Source organism: Arabidopsis lyrata (assembly GCF_000004255.2).
Source record: "Arabidopsis lyrata subsp. lyrata unplaced genomic scaffold ARALYscaffold_7, whole genome shotgun sequence".
Taxonomy (NCBI): domain Eukaryota; kingdom Viridiplantae; phylum Streptophyta; class Magnoliopsida; order Brassicales; family Brassicaceae; genus Arabidopsis; species Arabidopsis lyrata.
Genome location: NW_003302549.1, coordinates 14339471 through 14362263, shown reverse-complemented (window position 1 = coordinate 14362263; position 22793 = coordinate 14339471). Strand labels below are relative to the sequence as shown.

Sequence of the window (22793 nt, the reverse complement as noted above, 5' to 3'; positions counted from 1 at the left end):
ATTCTTAACACTTAATAGTGAAATAGTCATCTTTGTTATTTTGGATTGGATTTAGTATTTAAATGTCATGTTTGATGTTCTATTCTCTTTATTTGATCATTTGAGTATGTAAAGTGATTTTAAACTTCGGGTATTACCCAAACCGACCCGAACCCGACAATATCCGAACCGGACCGAAACCGAAACCATAGGAATACCCGAATGGACCATAAATTCATTACCCATTCAACCCAAACCCGAACGGGTTTTACCCGAATCCGAATGGGTTACCCATATGCCCAGGCCTAATTTTGTATATATATTTAATAAATTGATTATTATAATTAGTTAGTTTTTTCAATTTCAAAACTAAAATAAAAGTGAAATAAAAATAATTAAGCGAATTCCTTATTTTTACATTGTCAATAAAAACATTAACTTCTTATTTTATAAATGTTTTTGCTAAAATCAATATCGTTAGATTTTTTATTTGCTATATATTAAAAAAAACAAATTACGACCTTTTTTGTTATTTATCCGTTATTACGAAATTTTTTTAATAATTTTAATTACATAAATTAATAATATATTAAAGTTAGACTAAAGAGTATGTAAAATTTTCTATGTTTTTAACTATGTATTATGATTTTGATTTTAGCAAAAAAAACTTAATATTTTCTAAACATGCAAACTTTAGATTAAAGAGTCATATACTCAATTTTTCTAAAAAAAATAATAAAATTTATTTCATTTCACTTTTTTTTAGTTTTGAAGTTAAAAAAATTAACTAATTATTAAAATCACTACCGGTCAATACTAAAAAAATTAACTAATTACAAAAAAAAAAATTTTGAATATTTACTAAAAAAATTAACTAATTACTAAATTTTTTTTTGAATATTTTTGTTGGTCAATGCCGGTCAATACCGGTAAACAATGGTCAACGCCGGATTTCGTTGATTAGTGTACCGGAATAAATGTTCGTGATGTTAAGCACATGTCGTCATATAGTTGGTATATGTGGGCATGCAATACATTTAGTTCGTGTAGTTGGTTGTACATTTTTAAACTTGGCATGTGTAGCCATGTATTCCGTTATACTTCGTGTACTCTGGAAATGAGAGGCCATTGGATAGATTGTAGGTTGAATTTATTTTCTCCCTCAAATTTTAAATTGACATTAGCAAACAAAAGAAAATTGGGAAAATGTCATTAAAATCCCCAACTTATTCAAAACGTTGATTTAAATCCTCAACTCATGACGAAACGAAATAAATATCAAACTTATGTTGACTTTCCAAATAAATATTAAACTTATGTTGACTTTCCAAATAAACACCAAACTTTCATTGACTTTCCAAATAAATATCAAACTTCCGTTGATCTGACCATATTAGGTACGACGTTAAGTGGGTTAATAAATCCTCAACTCATGACAAAACGAAATAAATATCAAACTTATGTTGACTTTCTAAATAAATATCAAACTTATGTTGACTTTCCAAATAAATATCAAACTTCCGTTGACCTGGCCATATTAGGTATGACGTTAAGTTGGTTAATAGATCTCGTTAACGGAGGTAATTTTCTGTTAACATATATGTTAATTGATAACGATATTGTTTCATATAACAACAAAACGACGTCGTTTTGTCGTAACGATTGAATTAAATCCCTAAAGACAATCTTAGATCCCCAAATCGAGCAAAATCCCTAACCCTAAATAGAGTATGATTTGAAACTCGGGATTTTATTGAACAGTTACGACAAAACAATGTCGTTTTATGTTTAGAAGGAATACTTGTTAGTGTTTTGATCAACAAACGAACTCTGTTTTAACAGAGTATGAAGAACAAAACCAAAATGAAAAATAGAGTATGAAGAAACTTGATCTTTATTGATAAGATAAAATGTATTACACACAATGATGTTATTGAGTTTGACTCGATCTACTTATACAACACGAAACAACGTGTACGTACATGTGTTAATCGAAAAGACACAACTTTACGAACAGATACAATTCTACGTACGTACATTCGTGACTCTTACGTAAATAACTAATTTATATGAATACAAATTTAGGTTATATGACTTAGATGAGATTTGATTATAGTTCAACAATACTGTCATTTTTAATTAGCGGGTCTGTTAACAGAGAATTAATCCCGTTAACATTGTCTGTTAACTCACTTAACGTCATGCCTAATATGGCCAAGTCAATGAAAGTTTGGTGTTTATTTGGAAAGTCATAAGTTTAATATTTATTTGGAAAGTCAACATAAGTTTGATATTTATTTCGTTTCGTCGTGAGTTGAGGATTTAAATCAACGTTTTGAATAAGTTGGGGATTTTAACGACATTTTCCCCTAAGAAAATTGTATATTAACTTTCGGAGTATTAACTAGAGGATATAAAATTTTCCATGCATGACCGGCCGGTGGATTTTGTTTAAATGTGGCCATTTAAGAGGCAACACATTTTGGTTCTCAAGTATGGTTCCTGACTAATAAATGAGAAATATATATATAGTTGTTGGCAATATAAATTAACAAGAGGAATGGATAAGGTGGTGGTCCGTCCAACCAAACCTCAAGTCATAAACTCATAGCAAATTTAAATAATTATTAAACCAACGAGTTCATTGTCCTGTCTAATAAAACTCGAAATGCATGCAGATTCTTGGAATTCGAAATTAAAGAACAGGGCATCCGTATATATATATATATATGTATATATGTAGAGATTCATGATTACATAAATAATTTAAATCTTCGTCTGTGATTTTGATGTGTTTCCTTCGAAAGCACAAATAAGCTCATTTCCATTGCCCTTAGAAAAAAAAAACATTTTGGAAGAACGACGTACGGGAGTTTGCTCCTACTTTGTGAATACGTACCATAATATAAAAAAATCGTTGGTTTTTCGATATAGTTTTAATTAGAAAACCTCTAAGACTAATTTATTGATTTGGCGTATTCAGAAAATGAAAAATGATGTATATTTCAACAACAACAGTGGACAGGAAGCTTAAAAGTTAATCAGGAGAAACCAACAGAAAATCAAGTTAGAGATTGTAACAGATCTAAACAAGTGTTGGATATAAGGCATGAACTCCAAAGAAAAAAAAAAAAAAAAAAAAAAAAAGGCATGAACTCCGAAATATTATTCACAAATCACAAACTTATGTTTGTTTTGTAGATGGATCATGGAGTTTTCCAAAAGAATGTGCAGGAATAAGATGGGTGCTTTACAACAAGGATGTTCAGTTTGTACTCCGAGGAATGGCATCCATCAATCCGATGTCCACACCAATTGAAACAAAAACAGAGTCCTTAAGGTGGCAATGATGCATGTGAACAAGTTGGGGTATTAAAGTGTTATGTTTTGTGGTAATGCCTAATGCCTTAAATCTGTTTCAGAGACTTAGAGACTCTTCAGTTAACCAACAGCACCACCGACGTGAACATTCTGCTTTGTCAACTCATATGGAAGATATTAGGAATTTTGCACAAGGCTTATGATCAGATTAGTTAAGTTCCCGTGTTGTTAATGTTGGAGATAAGCTTCAACATTACTTGTAGTCTAAGACATATTTAACAAGTTGGTTATGGAGAATGCATTCTGACAAATGACTACCACTTATGACCAATGTTCAAGAAACCGCTATACACTATACATGCGGAGATCTACTGCCTAGTACATAGAACGTTTAGTTGGAGTCGAGATGATTTTAAGAGATTTAGGCAGTTTAGATATTTATAACATAAAATATTAGAAATATGATATTATACATATAAATCATATAAAAATATTAAATTGTAAACAAAAATTAGACGAAACATTTAAATATAATTTTTCATTAATTATTGAATAATATGAGATTTATATGGGGTATTGCACAAAAGCTAAATTACAACTCATAACATCAATTAAAATCTTATGTACAATGTATCACACCATTTCTGCCAGCTCTAAAATGTTAGTTTTATAAAATAAATAAAAAGAAGAGAAAGTTTTTTTTCTTTTCTTTTCAAAATGGGTCAACTTTATGTTTATGGGGGATAAAATCTCATTATTAAAAATGGTAAGGAAATCTTCTATTCAAAATGGGTCAACTTTATGTTTATGGAGGATAGAATCTCATTGTTAAAAATGGTAAGGAAATCTTCTATATAAATTGGTCAAAGTTTCTTTCAATCTTCAATTAGAATCATTTTTATTTTTTAATTAATTAATGGAAATATAAGATTTAGGAGATTCTCCAAAAACTGAAAAAAAACTAAATTACAGCTCATCACATTAAATAAATTTGTAATTTACAGTGTATCACAAGATTTTTGCCAATCCTAAATGTTAACAAATTTCAAGCATTTTTTGTTCTATTATAAAAAAAAAAGTCTTAGCTCCATTTATAAGCCTCAGGTTGTCTCTTTTTTTTTCACTACTCTCACTAAATCTAAGTTTTCTTGTGTCATTTTTCTAAACTTTTTGTTGATTCCAAGGATTTGATGGATTGAAAGTTTTATGATATTTATTTTTTTACATCGATATCTTCGAGGTGATGTTGAAAACACTCATTTGGTCAAATAAAATAGACAGAGATTTACTCCATTTATTCTCCAAATGATTCGTCAGAAGAGATTGGTGGAGAAGAAGAGGTTGAAGATGTTGAGGAGGATGAGAATGAAGAAAATGACACTATACAAGAAGCTATTTAGGTTCAACAGGTTGATACTCTGAAGAAGAGTCGAGGTTGTTTGGAGAAATGAAAATAAGATGGGATGGTGAAATTCATGAAGAAACTTGTCACCAGCACAAGTTTCTCCAAGAATCTCACCTTCCCATCTAATTTCTATTTCCCCACAACTACCTCCAATTTTCTTAAGAGTATCAGCCTTTTGAACCTTCTTTTATAGTGTCCTCTTCTTCATTTTTCCCACCTCTTGAACATCGTCAACCTTTTCAACCTCTTCTTCTGCACCAATCTCCTCCGACGAATCCTCTGGAACAACGGTTTTTGTTGACAACTGATATGATTCTTGGGTAATACGGCCACCTGCGAATACACTTTATCTTTCAAAACGCTTGAACAACATGTATTCATATGCATGGTTTATATGTACACAAGGTGTATCGGATACAAAGTGGGCGATCGAGTATGAAGAGCCAGCTGGGCAAGCTTTTAAACAAAACCATCCTGACGCGACGGTTTTTGTTGACAACTGCAATGTGATTCTTAGGTAAATAGCCAACAGAAAAATACAATTTACTCTTTCCTATAGGTTATATCTTGTGCTGGGATCAGTTGGTTGAGATTATTAATAACAGGGCTATAATGGAGAAATGTGGAGATGTGGATGATTGTATCTCTACTACGGAGGCAGCTGAACTTGCAGCTAAACTTGATGAGAACCAGAAGAGTACTCTGCCACTGCCTTGTCAAGTGGATTTCATCAACGGAGGGCCTCCATGCCATGTATATCTTTAAATTGTTGTTATACATTTTCTATATGTTTTGTGGAACAAGTGAAAAGCTGCCGTTCGTAGTACTAAATTTGGTGCCTTTCCACTCAATCACGGTGAGAGACACAATCGGCGATCTTCCACTAGTAGAAAACGGAGAATCCAAGCTAAACAAAGATGTATGGTTTAATAATTACACCACTAGAAGAAAGTATTTATACATTATATTATTAAATACAATAACATGAACTCATGGTTCTTGTGTTTTGTAGTATGGAGCTACTCCAGTCTCGTGGTTCCAAAAGAAGATAAGAGGAAACATGATTGTTCTCACTGATCATATATGCAAAGGGCTGAACGATAGTATAATCCTCTTCTTAAAACTCAAAGTCATTGGTTGTCGATGAAACTCGTTGATAAAGACTAAGGGGAGGTTTGTTTATTCCATTTCGAATGGAAAAATTTATTATATCCTTTTGGGTTTTGATTATGTTTGTTAATCAAGCAAAGCAATGATGTCTATGGAGTATTATCATTTCCTCCTCATAATCATCAATCTCCTCAAAAATGTTTACAGAAACTTTGAGTTTCACTTGCAAAAGTAATTTATCAATGAAACAAAAAAAAGGAATCATCAAAAAGTACTACAAAAACTTACCGGTGAATGCAAAGGAAACATGTTATATTCACAGAGGTCGTACATTTTCCATAAGATAAGAACCACGCCTACTCTAGCTTTCACACTCATGAACCCTTTACTGATACTTTTACCTGCTTACACAAAAGATTTTACCAAGAAAAATAAATAGGAAACCAAACTAGCAGTGAAAACTTGGATGAAAATGAAGAAGATTGGTCAATGGGAATCAGTTAGGACTTAGGTACTTGTAGAACCGGATATCTGAAAGCTTGCCATGCCCTTATCTTCACGTATATCCACACTAGTGACTTCAACAGGAGAACTTCCATCACCTAAAATGGCCAAACCAAAAAGATTAAGGCCATAAGATATTCGAGTGAAGAGTATAAGTAAATGAGTAATGTTTAACTCAAGAACAATGTAACAAGAAAAGAAGAGAGGAAAGTTTCTTTAAAGAAAAACAAGACAAAGAAGAGAGTTGGTAGCTAACCACAGTCGCTGAAAGGGATGGCCAGCAAATTAGGCAACCAGAAGAAAGATAGGATGAGGAGAAGAAGAAGATGGCCGTAAGAGATCGCCATGGATTAGTAGCACTCAAAGATTTTCAAACTTGGAAATTATTTTGTTGTTTTAAATACGGTTCACAATTTGTCTATCTCTCACTGTCACATGCCCTATATTTATATATTTACTAGTAGATCAGTTCAAACTATCCTTATTTATTTATTTCCCACGTTATTCTTGAGAACTTAAAATATATATATAGATGCTTCAAGTGTCACTATGGCAAGCTATTAAATGCAGAATATACCACTTCTCAAGTTATTACTCTGAGAAAACAAAACGATGCAAGTCTACTCAATACATATTTTGATTATTAGGATGCTACTATTGCATGCAACCTGAAAGTGCAGATCTTGCTGGAACAAGAAACGGTCTGTTGGAACAAGTTTGGGATTGCTTGGTTGGTGCTGACGTGGCTCGTGGAGTTGAAGATAAATATCAGAAAGATATTTAGAGAGATCAAATCAGAAGAAACGTGCAATTAAAGATATTCTTGGAGAAGAATATTATTGAAGATTTGTTTCTTTTATTTAGAAGAGGATATTTTCCTTTTGTATCGGGATAAAATCTAGGGTGACATATCTCATAGGTATATGGGTATATATACTAGGGAGATGTGTGTTGCTAGGGCTAGCCGAAAAGAGAGAGAGAAAAATGAATTGCTCTGTTTCGGTGCTTTTGTAGGCAAGTCGAGCTGCTTGCTGGAACACGGGTTTAGTTGTTCTAATACTGGGTGTAACTAGATATTGTTTGGTGTCGAACTAAGAGGTTCTTAGTGTCGTGTAATTCCAGTTAGGTAAGGTCTTGTTGTAAAGATTGTCTAAGTGAATCTAGTTATTGTTTTGAAGACGTAGGCACGTTGCCGAACCTCGTTAATTCTCGTGTGCCTTATCTATCTCTGCTTTTTCAATTGGTATCAGAGCGGACATCTGTAAAGAGTCTGACTCCACAAACGGGTGAGGATCCTGAGGAAAGAGATGGATGAAATATTTCGAGAATGGTTGGCAGTTAAAAGTCTTGCGTTAGATGCTGAAAACTATGGATATTGGAAGGTGAATATGAAGGCAATCATACAAGGTATTGATGAGGACGCTTGGACAGCTGTGGAAGATGGCTATGAAGTCCCAAAAATTGAAGAAAGAGACGGTTCTATTGTCACTAAACCAAAGGCTAAATGGACAAAGAATGAGAAGACTATGTCAAGGTATAATGCAAAAGCTTTATCTACTATTTTTACCTCGGTTAACAAGAATCAATTCAAGTTGATTCAAGGGTGTGAATCAGCCAAAGAAGCGTGGGATAAGCTAGAAAAAGTTTTTGAAGGAACAAAAAGTGTGAAGATATCAAGAATTGACAGGCTAGCTTCTCAATTTGAGAATCTACGAATGGATGAGCACGAAAATGTTACAGATTTTAGTGCTAAGCTGTGTGCGATTGCTAATGAAGCACATGTGATTGGGAAGACGTACAAAGACAAGAAGCTTGTCAAGAAGTTGCTGCGATGTTTGCCTAAGAGATTCGAGGCACAAAAGGCGGCTATGGAAACTGCTTTTAACACGGATGAGACCCCATTTGATGAAATAGTTGGGAGACTACAAGCGTATGAGATGGACCAACAGGATGTCATTTCAAATAGTGTCAATAGACCAACTCTATATGAGAATGATGACAAGTTGAGAATACAAAATTTAGAAGAATCTATGAGCTCACTTGTGAAGATGTTTGGGAAACTTCTTAAAGACGTTGGAAAAAGGGGTAAGAACTCTTTGGAAAATGATCATGGCACATACAAAAATGTGGGAGAAGGAAGACGTGGTATACAGTGCCATGAATGTAGAGGATTTGGACACATCAAGTCTGCATGTCCGAGTATCAAGAAGAAGAAAAAGGTTCGTTGCTTAGGATGTAACGGTTATGGACATACAAAATCTGAGTGTGTCGACGGTGTGAAGATAAAAAGAAATATCTATGAAGACTCTAGTGAGAGTGAAACAGATGATGAAGAGGAGTTAGCCAACTTCGTGGCATTACCTTCATTCGTGGAGCACAAAGAAGGAAGCGAAATATCTGATTCTATATCAACTGCTGAAACAAGTAGCGAATACTCCAACACAAGCATCGATTTAGAAAGCGATCAAGAGGTGGATCTTCAAGCTGAATTCAAAAGTCTTTATGAGAGTTGGGTTAAGAAAAGTAAAGACTACATGGTACTAATCGATGAGAAGATGTTGATGGAAAGTAAGATAAAGAATATCGAGAAAGAGCTAACTCTTGAGAAAGAAGAATCAGAGAAATTGAAAATCAAGCTTGCTGAAAATCAAAAGTGTTCTTGTGCTTTGAAGAATGAAGATCATGAAGTTGTTCATATGCTAAACGTGAAGGAGGAACTTGCAGCAGAAAAAGAAAAATCTAAACGGTTGGAGGATGAACTCATGCAGAATGAAAAGTACTTGAGGATGTTGAATAATGGAACAAAGAACCTAGATCAAATACTAAGCATGGGAAGAACAGAGAAAACAAGATTTGGTCTTGGTTATCAAGGAGGTACATCTGATTCAAAGACTATTTTTGTTCAAGAGAATCTGTCGAAATCTGCTGGAACAAGGGAAAACCTGTTGGAGACGACCGCAAAAAGTCTCATCATAACTCCGATGGATGAGCATAATGTACAAGTCAAAAGTACCAGTCCATGTATTTCTGATGAGAAGAAGATGAGTTATGTTCGTGGATGCAACAAAAGTTCATCAAATTTAAGAACATGTGTTGTTAGCTGGAACAAGCTGAATTCTGTTGGAACTGAAACCCAGAAGAGTCACCAAAAAGTGTTTTGTACTTCAGGATGCTTTTATTGTGGAAAGAAAGGGCATATCAAGGCCTACTGCTATAAGTTCCTTGACAAGATTAGATGTGCATTAAAGCAAAAGAAGTTTGTTCAAGATTCAAGGAGATTTCAAAAGGTTTGGATTAAGAAGATGGATTTGTATGGTGATGTGTCTCATAAGTCATCAACCAATACTCCAAGGAAGATGATGTGCTGCACATGTAGGTGTTTGAAGCACATGTCAAATGATCAAGCAAAGTTTGCGAAGAAAAAGTTCAGATTTAGAAATGAGAGTTATTGGAGAGATCCAAGTGGAAGACGATTCTGATCGAGGAGAATATTCCAGCAAGTATTTTTTAACAAAGTTTTATCACTCAAGCAGGGGGAGAATGTAGAAGATCCATGGAGAGTAGAAGATCCATGGAGAGTTAATTATCACAGTGATATATGATTAAGGGGGAGTTTGTATATCATGATGTCTTGCTGGGGATGCGTGATAATTATGGTGAGCTTGAGTTGTAAAACTCAGTTAAAAAGGGGGAGAATGAAAGTGCAGATCTTGCTGGAACAAGAAACGGTCTGTTGGAACAAGTTTGGGATTGCTTGGTTGGTGCTGACGTGGCTCGTGGAGTTGAAGATAAATATCAGAAAGATATTTAGAGAGATCAAATCAGAAGAAACGTGCAATTGAAGATATTCTTGGAGAAGAATATTATTGAAGATTTGTTTCTTTTATTTAGAAGAGGATATTTTCCTTTTGTATCGGGATAAAATCTAGGGTGACATATCTCATAGGTATATGGGTATATATACTAGGGAGATGTGTGTTGCTAGGGCTAGCCGAAAAGAGAGAGAGAAAAATGAATTGCTCTGTTTCGGTGCTTTTGTAGGCAAGTCGAGCTGCTTGCTGGAACACGGGTTTAGTTGTTCTAATACTGGGTGTAACTAGATATTGTTTGGTGTCGAACTAAGAGGTTCTTAGTGTCGTGTAATTCCAGTTAGGCAAGGTCTTGTTGTAAAGATTGTCTAAGTGAATCTAGTTATTGTTTTGAGGACGTAGGCACGTTGCCGAACCTCGTTAATTCTCGTGTGCCTTATCTATCTCTGCTTTTTCACAACCAAGGTCATAGAATCACAAAGATTGGGTTTAGAGAAAGACTTGCTTCCATAAACTGAATAATGAAATCGATTAGCTTCTGTTTCTGCATCTCTTCGCAGTGGTACATAGTTTGTTATAAGAAAGCTAATGTCATAGCCCTGTTCAAAATACCAAGAAGAAACCAATTGAAGGGGGGTCAGGGAATGAGTCATTCACACAATGCATGGAATAAACAGTAAAAATCATCTAAAGCCAAGACATGCATTTTCCGCTCAGTGAAATGATTCATGATTTATAAAAGGGAAAAAAGACATGAAATGAATTTTAAAGTGTCTATCTAGAACGCTAACATGAAGCGGGAATGCATTTACAACTGCCAAAAAAGACATAGTAGCACTCACAAGTAGCTAATTTGAATCAAGAATAAGGTCTACGGTACCTGCACTGGTTTCCTCCTCGGTACTTGAAAAGCTTCTGGGCTCGTTGACAAAAATCTAAGGAACTTTTTGGTTAGTATGTTTTCAAGTTCATCCGCTTGTTTGACCTGCATCGTATATGAGATTTGGAGGTGATCCATTTGACTAATTGAATGAGATGTTTGTATACTTGAATTTGAGGATCTTTCTCTTACAACAATTAGAGGTGGTTTTGTTGTATAAAATTGAAAAAAATTTACAATAGACATCTAATGCTTTCGTTTTGAGCTATATATATATTTTATATATCTAGTTAAGTTATTTCAAATTTATGTATTGGATTTGTGTTGTGTATAACTTTTTGAAAAGATGCTATGATGTTTAATGTTAGGTGTATGAGAAAGGAAGAAAATGTAATAGAATTGGAGGCGACTGAACGTTGAGAGAGCAAAGAACGTTATGCATTATCTGGATCCAACGACAAGAGTCATGGGTGAAATGGTCAGTGTTGAGTCCGAACCAGTCATTTGAGAAGTGAAATATAAACGCGCATTAGGAGAGTTGACAGTAGATTAAGAGGCCGAGTCATTGAATCAAAAAGAGGGCAAGATTTGTTTTACAACGACACAATATACGATATTGAGGGATCTCCTCGTCAGACCCGGCCCTTTACCAATTTCTATGAAACATTTGTATTGGGCCTCATATTTTTAAAGTCAAGTTTGCTGAGAATATATATTTTTTTTTAAGCCTCAAAATTAGTAATTTTTTTTCAAAATTAGCAAAAATGCCACATAATTAACAAAAAAAAATATTCCATAATTAGTAAAAAATCTTATAATTAACAAAAATGTCTAAAAATTAAGAAAAATTAATAAATAAAAATTATGAATGTCCAATAATTAGCAAAAAAATAATAAAAGTAGCAATTTTTATTTTTTCAAAAGGCCTCAATTTTTTTTTGTAGCTGGTCCCGTATTTTACCATACGGGCACTGCTCCTCATGCACCATTGTTGGGTGAGAAATTTACTAGAAAATAAAGTTGTGCATAAAATGTTATAAAAATGTAAAGTCTAACCGGATATAAAATCTCTTTCAGATCTAAAGGTTTGGACGTCGTAAATTAACATGACAACATCTATTATCAAAAATTGGATTTTAAAGACCCGGTTCTTTGGTTAAAACCACTTCTAAAGGTACGAACTCTTCATTATTTTAATATAAATTTCAAAAATTTAAAGTTAAGAAGTTTTGTAAGAGTTCTTAAATTTGTCATCGTCCAATAGTAGAACTCGAAGTGGAGATTTTAAGAAAACTGATTATTTTAAATGATAATATTTTAAATAGAATTATTAAAAAAAAATTATAAACAATTTTATATTTTATTAAACTTCAAAATTGTTGCATTTCATAAAATTTTAAACATACATGACATAAAACCATATAAAAAATAGATGTGTACATCAAAAATCGGAATAACGATTAGTTGTAATCTTGATTTGTGCCAAAGTTTTGTAATATATAGTCAACCAAATCAGCTTTCAATTGTTGATGTATTGCTCGATAACTAACTCGATTTCGAATGCCCATCATATTTCCAAGATTTGAAGACATATCTGTAGAACACGTAAAATCCACTTGTGAAGTTATGTTTGTTTCCGCTTGTGCGAATTCTGATACATTAAACTGAGTGTACCCATCTCGTTTGTCTTCTATTATCATTTTGTGAAGTATTATACATGCTCGCATAATCTTTCTTATTTTTACCTTATCCCAAATAAGAGCTGGATTTTTAACAATGGCAAATCAAGTTTGTAAGACTCCAAAAGCACGCTCGACATCTTTACGAACAACTTCTTGATATGTATCATATAAAGATGCTTTCGGATCTTGTCGAATTGGAATAGATTAGATAAATGTTGCCCATTTATGATAAACTAGATCATGACCCGCACATACGTGCGGGATTTTATATTTTAAAAAATGTGTTCTATAAAATATATAATCAATTTGTTTGTTTTTCAGTAGTTTTTAAGAAACTATTTTGTTTTTGTTTTTTTGGGAATTAGATAATGAATATATACCATAATATTAGAAATTTATTACAAAATTATATGGGAAAATTGGATATAAAGGATAAATAATTAACCTATTGTCCATCAATGCATTCTATGACTAAATACCACATATTCCTAATTTACCCTTTGTAGTTGGTTTAACTAGTTTTTCAAATAAATTTTAGAACAATTTGTAGGCAAATGAAAAAGAAGTCATGAAGATTCTTATAATGTCGAAAATATATCGTTTTTGTTACAGTTTTGGATAAATAAAATATGATCTACGAAGTTTAGAATACACATTCTGAATTTAGAATGTGTATTCTACACATTGCTTATGTTCTATTAAATTTAGATAATGTATTCTATGCACTTTACATGTTCTACGAAATTTAGAACATATTTCTGTTCTACGGTATTTAGATAGCTAATTTCTACGAAATTTAGAATACATATTCTATACTTTGCTATTTTTTCTAGAAAAACTAGAACATCATTTCTAAAATTTACCCATGTTCTAAAATTGTTAGAAAACACATTCTTATATTTTTTTTTTATTCTACAAAAAATAGAAAACAAATTCTATATAATTTAGAATTTCTTTTTTTTAAAAAGGAAACTAAATCTTTAAATAAAGAAATTGAATATTTTAATATTAAATATGATAAAATTGAATATTAAGGTTAAGATTATGTCTACAAATTAGAACATGTATTCTAATTACTTTAGAAATCTTACGTCTACAAATTTTAAAAAATGTATTATGTCTACAAATTTTACGTCTACAATAATCCAACACATGCAAAGAAATCTAGAATTTTACATATATATACAAGCTCCAAAGAATTGAAAAAATCCAAAAAACTACCAAAAGATAAAATCGAAGAATTTGACGTCAAAAGAATCGAAGAAGATGTTACCAAAAAAAAAAATCAAACAAAAAAAAGATTTGGAATTATCTAGGCAAAAAATTTGGAAAGTAAATAAATATTGTTTTTGCCCTATATTTTTCCAACTGCTTTTAGAAAGAAATCTAATTAATTTTGGAATTTTTTTTATAGTTTAGCAAGATTTAAAGAAACTAGGGACAAAATGGGATTTTAATTATATTAAAGCATATATGACCAATATTAAAACATATATGATCAATTATAAATATAGAATGCATAGATGGACAATAATTTAATTATTTATCCTTTATATCTAATTTTCCCAAATTATATTCTGTGTTTTTAATAAGATTTGGTACACAAATTTGTTTTATGTTTGATTAGTTATACATTTAGAATGAAATATAAGTTAAAAATAAGTAAGTTTTTATTGTTAAATGATTGCATAGTTTTGTTTGGTTTTGGTAAATAATATATAAATAATTTGGGCAGTTGCAGAATTGGTATGTTTTAGTTATAATATTGATTATGATTTTTATAGAATAATGTAGATTTTAATAAAATGTAAAAAAATTTATTTGGTAATACTAAATTATTGTTTATAACTTTATCCAATGGTTATTATTAATTTTTACAACTAATTGGTTTACCTGGTAGCCAGAAATGCAGGCGGCCTGACTATCCCCTGGCACTTAGTCGGAAGGCATTCCAAACTCGGGATAGGCAGAGTGGTAGCCCGTAAGGGCCTAACCGTTAACACGGTGGACCAGTCCACTATGTAGCACCTCGGTGCGTTCCTACCGGGGCTAACCGGATAGCCGATAGGGTTTATCAAAAAAAAGGATCCAATGAAAATTATTAAAAGAGAAACGCTAAACCCAAATTTTAATATAGTGGGCCGAAATATATATAGACCCTAATCATAATACTATTGCAACGGATCCATTTATTCGTTTGTTTGTTTGGATTAAATATAGAGATAAATATATGACTCATTTTTTTTTTCGTTACGGACAGATAATTGCAAAAGAAAAAACAATTTTTTTCTTATCGGTGATAAAAAACAACATCCTACAAATCTCAGGTGATTGTTCTTTCTAAGAATCAATCCCAAAATTGTCTAATAATCGATCTATTACGTCTCCGTTTACCTCTTTTCATGTCAAATTCATAAAAGAGGTAAGCTCTGCATTTGATTGTGTTTTTTGTGACATATTTTTTAAAAAAATTTGTCAATTCGATTTGGAATCTTTGAAATTTTCTGTTTGAACTGAGTTCTTGGACAATAAATGTCAAGAACCCAAATCGTTACATATAGAATACAGAAATCTGAATCTCTTTACATAAATCGTCAGTTGTGGGATCGTTAATTTGAGTGTGTTAGCTAGTAAACCAATCTCTTTACATAAATCGTCTGTTTTCCGATTTAAGATTTTTAGAAATTCGATTGTCTATAGATATTAACAGTTGATTTTGTGTCATGATATGTCTTCTAATTGCAATTTTTTCTATATATATTTCAGATAATGGTTTGCCCGACGATGTTGCCAAAAGAAGATGATTCTAAAGAAGATAAGGTTTATGTTGCAATTATCAGAAAACAATAGTTATTAATAAATATGTGGTCCTGATGATAGAAAGTTCAATGTATACATGCCAATATTCATGTCAGATTTACTTATTATGAAGAAGAGAGGTTCAATGTCATCTTTTGAGCTATTCAAAATACTGAAGCAATATTAAAGGTTAGTAAAATGATTCAGTTTACACTTTTGTTTAGTCGATAAGAACATGTTAGCTACTGTTAGAGTTAAATTCTTTTGAAGAATGGAATTTCAATGTCATCTTCTGAGCTATTTAGAATCCTGGGGCAATATTAACGGTTAGTGATATTTTAATGATAACACTTTATTTATTTGAAGAACATGTTAGCTACTGTTTAAGCATTTTATTTTGAGAGAAAGGTTTAGGCTTGACGTTTTTTTCATTGTATGTTAAATGATTTTATTAAATTTGAGTTTGGAAATGTATAATGTATACAGGCAAGCATAATCTCGGCGTTACATTCACATGGAGGAGGCTTCTATTGATTTTGGCTGTGGAGAAGTTAGCACAGCCCTATATAATGTTAAAGGTTAGTGAAATGAAAACTACTCTCTATTTTTTTTTAATTGGTAGTTAGGATAGCTGCGGTTATAAATTTAGATTTTGTAAAATTGTTGTAGAAATCAATTTTTTGGCATTGTTTGTTTGATTGATTTACGAATATTAGAGTGGCCATCCATTAACTTGTGTTATGGTTTGATAATACTTTAACTGGGCTACTGATTATGTATATGAACACATTAACTGCCAATTGCCTAATATAAAGTTACAAACACAATTAACTTTTGGAAAACAAAGTTAAGGTGTTTTGTTTTTAATGTTTAAGATTGTCTGAAAAGGAAAATGGAAATAACTCAATGGCGATTCTAAACACTTCATTTCTTCTTTGAAAACTGATTTCAGTAACTCCTTTACTTGCCAAAGGCACGTTTTCATACCAGCTTGTACCTGTTCACAGAAAAAAAAATATAAAAGAAGAAGAAATTATTATAGTATAACAGAGAACGATCTGAATCATTTCTTATTGGTTGTTACCTCTTAGAACAAATGTCTCTTGCAACCCTTAGTCTTATAGGTTCCGAAAAACTTTCTTGAACACCACATTCATCGTTTCTTTATGCGGTTATACTATAAATTTGACATCAAAACGGTATTTTTCTATTGATTTGGCAAGTGTAAAATTCTCGACAATACGCCACTCTCCAGAAACGATAAACCTCTGAAGCTTGTTCACTTGTTGTTTCTTAATATTGGCATGGATCAAAGTACCTTGTATATGAGTAAAAAACACTCGTGTTAATAATAGGATGACATTGATGTTTACTCAACGATTTCACCTAACTGAAAATGGGATATTTACTTACAGATGTATCAGCAAGAAACATTTATATTGTTTCCCCTGTGTATGTCGTATATTGAGTCCAATAATGCACAATTTTAACTTGGATGCTCCATTGTGTTTTGAAAGGCTTGATGTTAGCAAGATCGGTGAATGCTAGTGGTGCAGCCGCCATTTTCTTGGAAGGAACGGGAAGAGAATAGCTGATTGCTTTAAAAGGTGAATGTATAACTTCAATGGCATTCTTTATCCTATATTTATACTAATCCAAAGTCGGCTAGCATTTTATTAGGGTTTAGATAACTACCGCCAAAGAGAATATTTTCGAATAAAAATAGTTAAGGTATATGCTTGATTCGCGATTTTGATTTTTTTTGGTAAAACTAATAACTGAATACAGAATAAAGAGATTTTGTTATTTTTGGTAAAAACTAATAAATGAAATCTAATATTAGAAAATATATGGGATTGGATTGGTATAGAAATATCGGTGAAGTGATCTGTTTTTTTTTTAATCGAATTTATAGCTTTGCTTGTTATGGTATTATCTTTGAAACTATTGAATCTAATTTATTCAAACTTTAACTACTGCCATATTTTCGAATAAGAATAATTAAGGTATATACTTGATTTATTCTGATATATTTATATAGATTTTTTTTTTGGTAAAACTAATAACTGAATGCGAATTTAAATGAAATTTAAAGAAATTTTGTTATTTTTGGTAAAAATAATAAATGAAATCGAATATAAAGAAATAAGTTTTGTTTTAATAATCGAAATATACGGGATTGGGTTGTTATAGAAATATCGGTGAAGTGATATTATTTTAGTTCGAATTTATAGCTTTGCTTGTTATGGAAATATATTTGAAAGTATTGAATTTAATTTATTCATACTTGAATTACTGTAGATCTCAATCCTAAATTCGAGAGCATCATAAAGGCCCTAATAGGTGAAGCCCAATATGATTATTACGGATACAAATTCACAATACGCAGGACCCGCATGCTTTACCGACTATGGTTGGATATAGGTCCGACCCTTAGACCCGAGATCCGCGTGTAAGTGTCAAGCAAATTCTCAATTTCACCCCTCTACGATTTCTTTTATTTAGTTGTAGAATCAAAAATTTGTAATGACATTTCTTTGTAATTCTTTACACTTTATAAGGTTATTTATTACCCAATGCTTCCCAATTAATAGTATAGATTCCATCAGTGGAATAGTAGGCCAAATGATACTCGTCCCCGTTGACAAAGTAATTCTCTTTTGGAGCTCGACCTTGTAATATATCATCAAAAACTGGTGAGCGATCAAGAATATTGATATCGTTTAAAGTACCTGGAGGTCCAAAAAGCGCGTGTCATATCCAAAGATCTTGTGAAGCTACAACCTCTAAAACGATTGTTAGTTTTCTAGATCCACGTATATATGGTCCTTTTCAAGCGGTGGGAAATTCTTCCACTCCCAATGCATACAATCGATGCTTCTGCCATCCCGAAAAATTCGCATGGCTTTCCAATATCGAGTAGTTGTTGAAAATCTTCTGGTGTATATCTTCTTAGGTACTTATCTCCAAACAAATATATGATTCCTTGAACAAAATGTTCCAAGCATAAAATCGCAGTGCTTTCACCAACCCAGAAGTATTCGTCAACAACCATATGCCAACATACGAATTGCTGCTGTAGACTTCTATAATACAGAGAGACCAAAGTTTCCGGTAGCATCTCTTCTTTGTTCAAATAATAAAACTTCATTGTTCAACACTCCGCATGAACAAGGGTTTGTTCCTTCTAAAACGGCACCGAAATATATAAGGAGAGTATGTTGCATATTCTCTGAAATAATCATTCCATAAGCGAAAGTGTACTTGTTCACGATCTCTTTCAATATAAGCTCATTTTTTCTTTGACTTGGTTGCTTCTTGACGATCACCATGATCAACGAAACAATATAATCTCTTTTAATATCGATGAAACGTTGGATGAAAATTTTGATCAAGCATTCGAGAATCATTTCATTGATCATGCTAATCGTCAAGAAGCAACCAAATCAAAGAAAAAACGAGCATATATTGAAAGAGATTGTGAACAAGGACTCATCCGCTTAGGGAACGATTATTTCATAGAAAATGCAACATACTCTCCTTATATATTTTGACGCCGTTTTAGAATGAACAAGCCTTTGTTCATGCGGATTGTTGATCGACTCTCCAATGAAATTCTATTCTTTGAACAAAGAAGGGATGCTACCGGGAGGTACAGTCTCTCTAGACTACATAAGTCTACAACAGCAATTCATATGATGACATATGGTTGTGCGGATGATGCGGTTTACGAATACATCCGTGTTGGTGAAGCTTTGTGATTTCATGCTTGAAACATTTTTTTAAAGGAATCATATGTGTTTGGAGATGAGTACCTAAGAAGACCCACTCCAGAAGATCTTCAACAACTACTCGATATTGAAAAGCTACGCAAATTTTCCGGGATGATAGGAAGCATCGATTGTATGCATTGGAAGTGGAAGAATTGCTCCACCGCTTGGAAAGGACAATATACACGTGGATCTGGAAAACCAACAATTGTTTTAGAGATTGTATCTTCCCAAGATCTTTGGATATGACACGCGTTTTTTGGACCTCCAGGTACCTTAAACGATATCAATATTTTTGATCGCTCACCAGTTTTTAATGATATATTACAAGGTCGAGCTCCAAAAGTGAATTACTTTGTCAACGGACACGAGTATCATTTGGCTTACTATCTCACTGATGGAATTTATCCTAAATGGGCAACATTTATCCAATCTATTCAAATTCCACAAGGTCCGAAAGCATCTTTATCTGCTACATATCAAGAAGCTGTCCGTAAAGAGGTCGAACGTGCTTTTGGAGTCTTGCAAACTCGATTTGCCATTGTAAAAAATCCAGCTCTTATTTGGGATAAGGTAAAAATAAGAAATATTATGCAAGCATGTATAATACTTCACAAAATGATAGTAGAAGATGAACGAGATGGGTACACTTAGTTTGATGTATCAAAATTCGCACAAGCGGAAGCAAACAAAACTTCACAAGTGGATTTGACGTATTCTACAGATATGCCTTCAAATCTCGAAAATATGATGGGCATTCAAAATCGAGTGCGTGATCAAACAATGCATCAACAATTGAAAGCTGATTTAGTTGAACATATATGACAAAAATTTGGTACAAAACAAAATTAAAACTAATCGTTATTCCGGTTTTTGTTTTGCACATTTATTTTTAAGTTTAAGATTTTATGTAATGTATGTTTAAGATTTTATGAAATGCAATAATTTTTAAGTTTTATAAAATATAAAATGTTTATAAATTTAAACAAATTTAATTCTACTTAAATATTATAATTTTTAAAATAATTTATTTTTTAAGAATCCCACTTAAGGTTCTACTATCAAACAATGACAAATTTAAAAACCTTTACACAAGTTCTTAACTTTAAATTTTTCAAAATTTATATTAAACAAATGGTAAAAACCCAAACTTATATTAAACAAATGGTAAGAACCCATGAAAGGTTCTTACCTTTGGAGGTGGTCTAAGGTTCTTAAATAAGAACCGGTTTTTGTGAATATACCCTATTAATTATTTAATTTTAATGTTATTCATGCTACGAACCCCTTTAAACAACCCCTATTGGAGATGCTCTAATTATAAAGTGGCCCTCTTTGTTCTTGGTTTAGGAAGCCCAAAACTTGCTGGGATATGTACTTGGGCGTTTATGTGAATAGTAATTTAAAACTGAAACACATCTAAGAAAAGATAATTGTTATACAAAGATGATTCTTAAAAGACTTCACTTAACTCGACTTGCTTTCGTTTAGCTTTGGAATTTTCTTGTACTCGTACGTATTTATGTCCACCTTCTGTTGCATAGCCTGCGGTAAACAAAACCCGGTCAAGATCTTAGTTTTTCATCAAAGCTTTTCTGCAGTCTAATCATTAAAACATGAGACCTGAAAAATTGAGGATATATTCTTCGTTACCTTAAGCTCATCTTCGATGGATGTGTTTTTAGGTTTATAAGCATCAACAGGTCCTGTTCTCGAAAGCGCCTTTCTTGTTTCTATAATTTCCCATTCTTGGTCATCTTTTACCTTTGCAATATCCTTACTGAACTAACCAAAAAAAAACATATGTGGTGAAGTTGAGAATTCTAAACAGATTCATTGATATAACCCCAGGAATTTATAGATTCAGAGCTCAGTTTAATCAAGAAAAAACTGACCTGCCTTGAAGGAGTTGGCCGAGGCCGAGGGCTCCAAAAACAGTGAGAGATATCATCGGAAGTCCATATCGTACAAATGGGTGTCTCCTTCCCCACCTTTTAAACGATGCCGAAGACTGCTTGAGAGTACCAGTAGCCGCAGCAGCAGAACCGGAAGGAGAAGACTGTTGAGTTTTCTGACCGGTTTCGATTGTTGTCATCTTTGAATAAGCCACAAAGCAAAGGGCTGCAAGGAGTAATCACACATTCTCTGATTGAATCATTCAATTTGTTGCAGTACGATAAACTTTCTAGCAAAATACAGATTGAAGAATTCACTAACCAAGCATCACCCAACTTTGCATAATTCAAAGTTTCAAAAATATAAATCCGAACATCATTCAAACAAAAAAACAAATGATCTGGAACATCTTCCATTTGTTATGTTCCTTCTCTTCTACAAACAATAGATTCGTATGACCTAAATATCGTTTCCTAAACCCTAGAAATTTTCAATCTAGATCCAGAATTCAATTCCATACAAAGCACAACGCACCGATTTGTTATTTCGACTTATATCGAAACTAACCTGGAGCTGCGTGGTAGCCGGAACAGAAGTAAAGCAAACTCAAATTCTTTAGTCACACAATTTAATCACACAAAATCATGAACAAGACTACACAGCAAACCCTTAAAACAGTGCAGCACTGACACTATGAAATTACAAGTCCGTTGGTGTCAGCATTCTCAAGGCATATACTAAACAATTCACTAAACACTGAACAGGGAATGATAATCTGCATATATAGCAATGTAAAGTCGCACTAAGTGTCAAGAGTGAGTAAAAATGATGCTAAGAGAAGAAGATAAATTCAGATTCATTTGATGATCTTCTGGTGGATTGAAAACAACTAAGCAGAAAATACAAAACCAAAATCGAAAACTATAGATTGACTCACAATCATGAAGCATTACATAAATTAAGCCACATTTGTCTAACACAAGATCAGACTCAAACTCACTCAAAAGTACTTCAAAATCCTAAACACTAAATCCAGAGGTAATAAAAAGAGTTCAGATTTTAACATAATAGACAATTGATATAGTTAAAGATACACACAAGAAAAAACTAATTGAAAACAACTAAGCAAATCAATCTTTTCCCATGAATGTATTACAACAAAGTAATTCAAACAGAAAACTAGACAAATCTCAAATTCTTCACTAATTATGTTTAAAACTCAAGAAATCTGAAGACAAACAAAACCCATTTCACCAACAAAATAGAGTATGAAAAACTTACAACACCGGAGAACACAAAATAGCCATTTTCCAGATCCAAGATAAATTTTCAAAACCAGCTAAACAACGAGCGACCCAAACATTGAAACCCAGAGAACACAAGTCTGAAGAGATTGTTTCAGAAAACGTAGAAACCCAGAGAACACAAAACCCAGAGAACACAAAACCCAGAAAACGTAATTCTCAATTCATTACACTAAGAACAAAACGAGTGAAATATGGACAAACCCACAAGCCGTGATGATGAGTCCAACCTTCCGATGATGCTCCGGTTCGTAACAAGTCCCGATGATCGAGTTTACCACATTCCGATGGCGATTCTGAAGCCGTAAGAGAGAGGAGACAAAAAGAGATTTAA

General features: G+C 32.6%; 2 protein-coding genes and 2 long non-coding RNA genes across 6 annotated transcripts; 2 read left to right on the top strand and 2 right to left on the bottom strand.

Moving 5' to 3' along the window:
* The first annotated feature begins 5060 nt into the window (after nucleotides 1–5060).
* On the top strand, nucleotides 5061–5624 carry LOC9304384 (DNA (cytosine-5)-methyltransferase 4). The gene is made up of 2 exons (XM_021019282.1): nucleotides 5061–5222; nucleotides 5311–5624. The coding sequence occupies exons 1-2, from the start codon at nucleotides 5077–5079 to the stop codon at nucleotides 5468–5470; spliced, it is 306 nt and encodes a 101-aa protein (XP_020874941.1). The 5' UTR covers nucleotides 5061–5076; the 3' UTR covers nucleotides 5471–5624.
* A 9368-nt stretch (nucleotides 5625–14992) lies between these two features.
* Nucleotides 14993–18066, top strand: LOC110226051. The gene is made up of 6 exons (XR_002330175.1): nucleotides 14993–15112; nucleotides 15457–15510; nucleotides 15606–15678; nucleotides 15976–16067; nucleotides 17007–17096; nucleotides 17791–18066. It is a non-coding gene; the product is annotated as an uncharacterized LOC110226051 (long non-coding RNA).
* LOC110226052 lies at nucleotides 16265–16999 on the bottom strand. Its single transcript, XR_002330176.1, has 2 exons — nucleotides 16574–16999; nucleotides 16265–16486 (listed from the first exon to the last, which is right to left on the bottom strand). It is a non-coding gene; the product is annotated as an uncharacterized LOC110226052 (long non-coding RNA).
* Nucleotides 18067–20511: 2445 nt separating the features above from the next.
* On the bottom strand, nucleotides 20512–22793 carry LOC9304381. Of its 3 annotated transcripts, none has more exons than XM_021019994.1 (4): nucleotides 22690–22793; nucleotides 21155–21380; nucleotides 20913–21039; nucleotides 20512–20804 (listed from the first exon to the last, which is right to left on the bottom strand). In XM_021019994.1, the coding sequence occupies exons 2-4, from the start codon at nucleotides 21352–21354 to the stop codon at nucleotides 20727–20729; spliced, it is 405 nt and encodes a 134-aa protein (XP_020875653.1). In that variant the 5' UTR covers nucleotides 21355–21380; nucleotides 22690–22793; the 3' UTR covers nucleotides 20512–20726. The 3 variants fall into 3 exon arrangements, with proteins under 3 accessions (XP_020875653.1, XP_002868309.1, XP_020875652.1); XM_002868263.2 differs by having other exon boundaries at nucleotides 22664–22792; XM_021019993.1 differs by having other exon boundaries at nucleotides 22668–22792.

Bases quoted from the DNA above. Each gene is read 5' to 3' on its own strand.
- LOC9304381 (XM_021019994.1), bottom strand. From the start codon at position 21,354: ATGACAACAATCGAAACCGGTCAGAAAACTCAACAGTCTTCTCCTTCC. The intron at 21,040-21,154 runs GTCAGTTTTTTC...TGGTTAGTTCAG, and splicing joins GGCCAACTCCTTCAAGGCAG to TAAGGATATTGCAAAGGTAA. The intron at 20,805-20,912 runs GTAACGAAGAAT...TGTTTACCGCAG, and splicing joins CCATCGAAGATGAGCTTAAG to GCTATGCAACAGAAGGTGGA.
- LOC9304384 (XM_021019282.1), top strand. From the start codon at position 5,077: ATGTATTCATATGCATGGTTTATATGTACACAAGGTGTATCGGATACA. The intron at 5,223-5,310 runs GTAAATAGCCAA...TATTAATAACAG, and splicing joins AACTGCAATGTGATTCTTAG to GGCTATAATGGAGAAATGTG.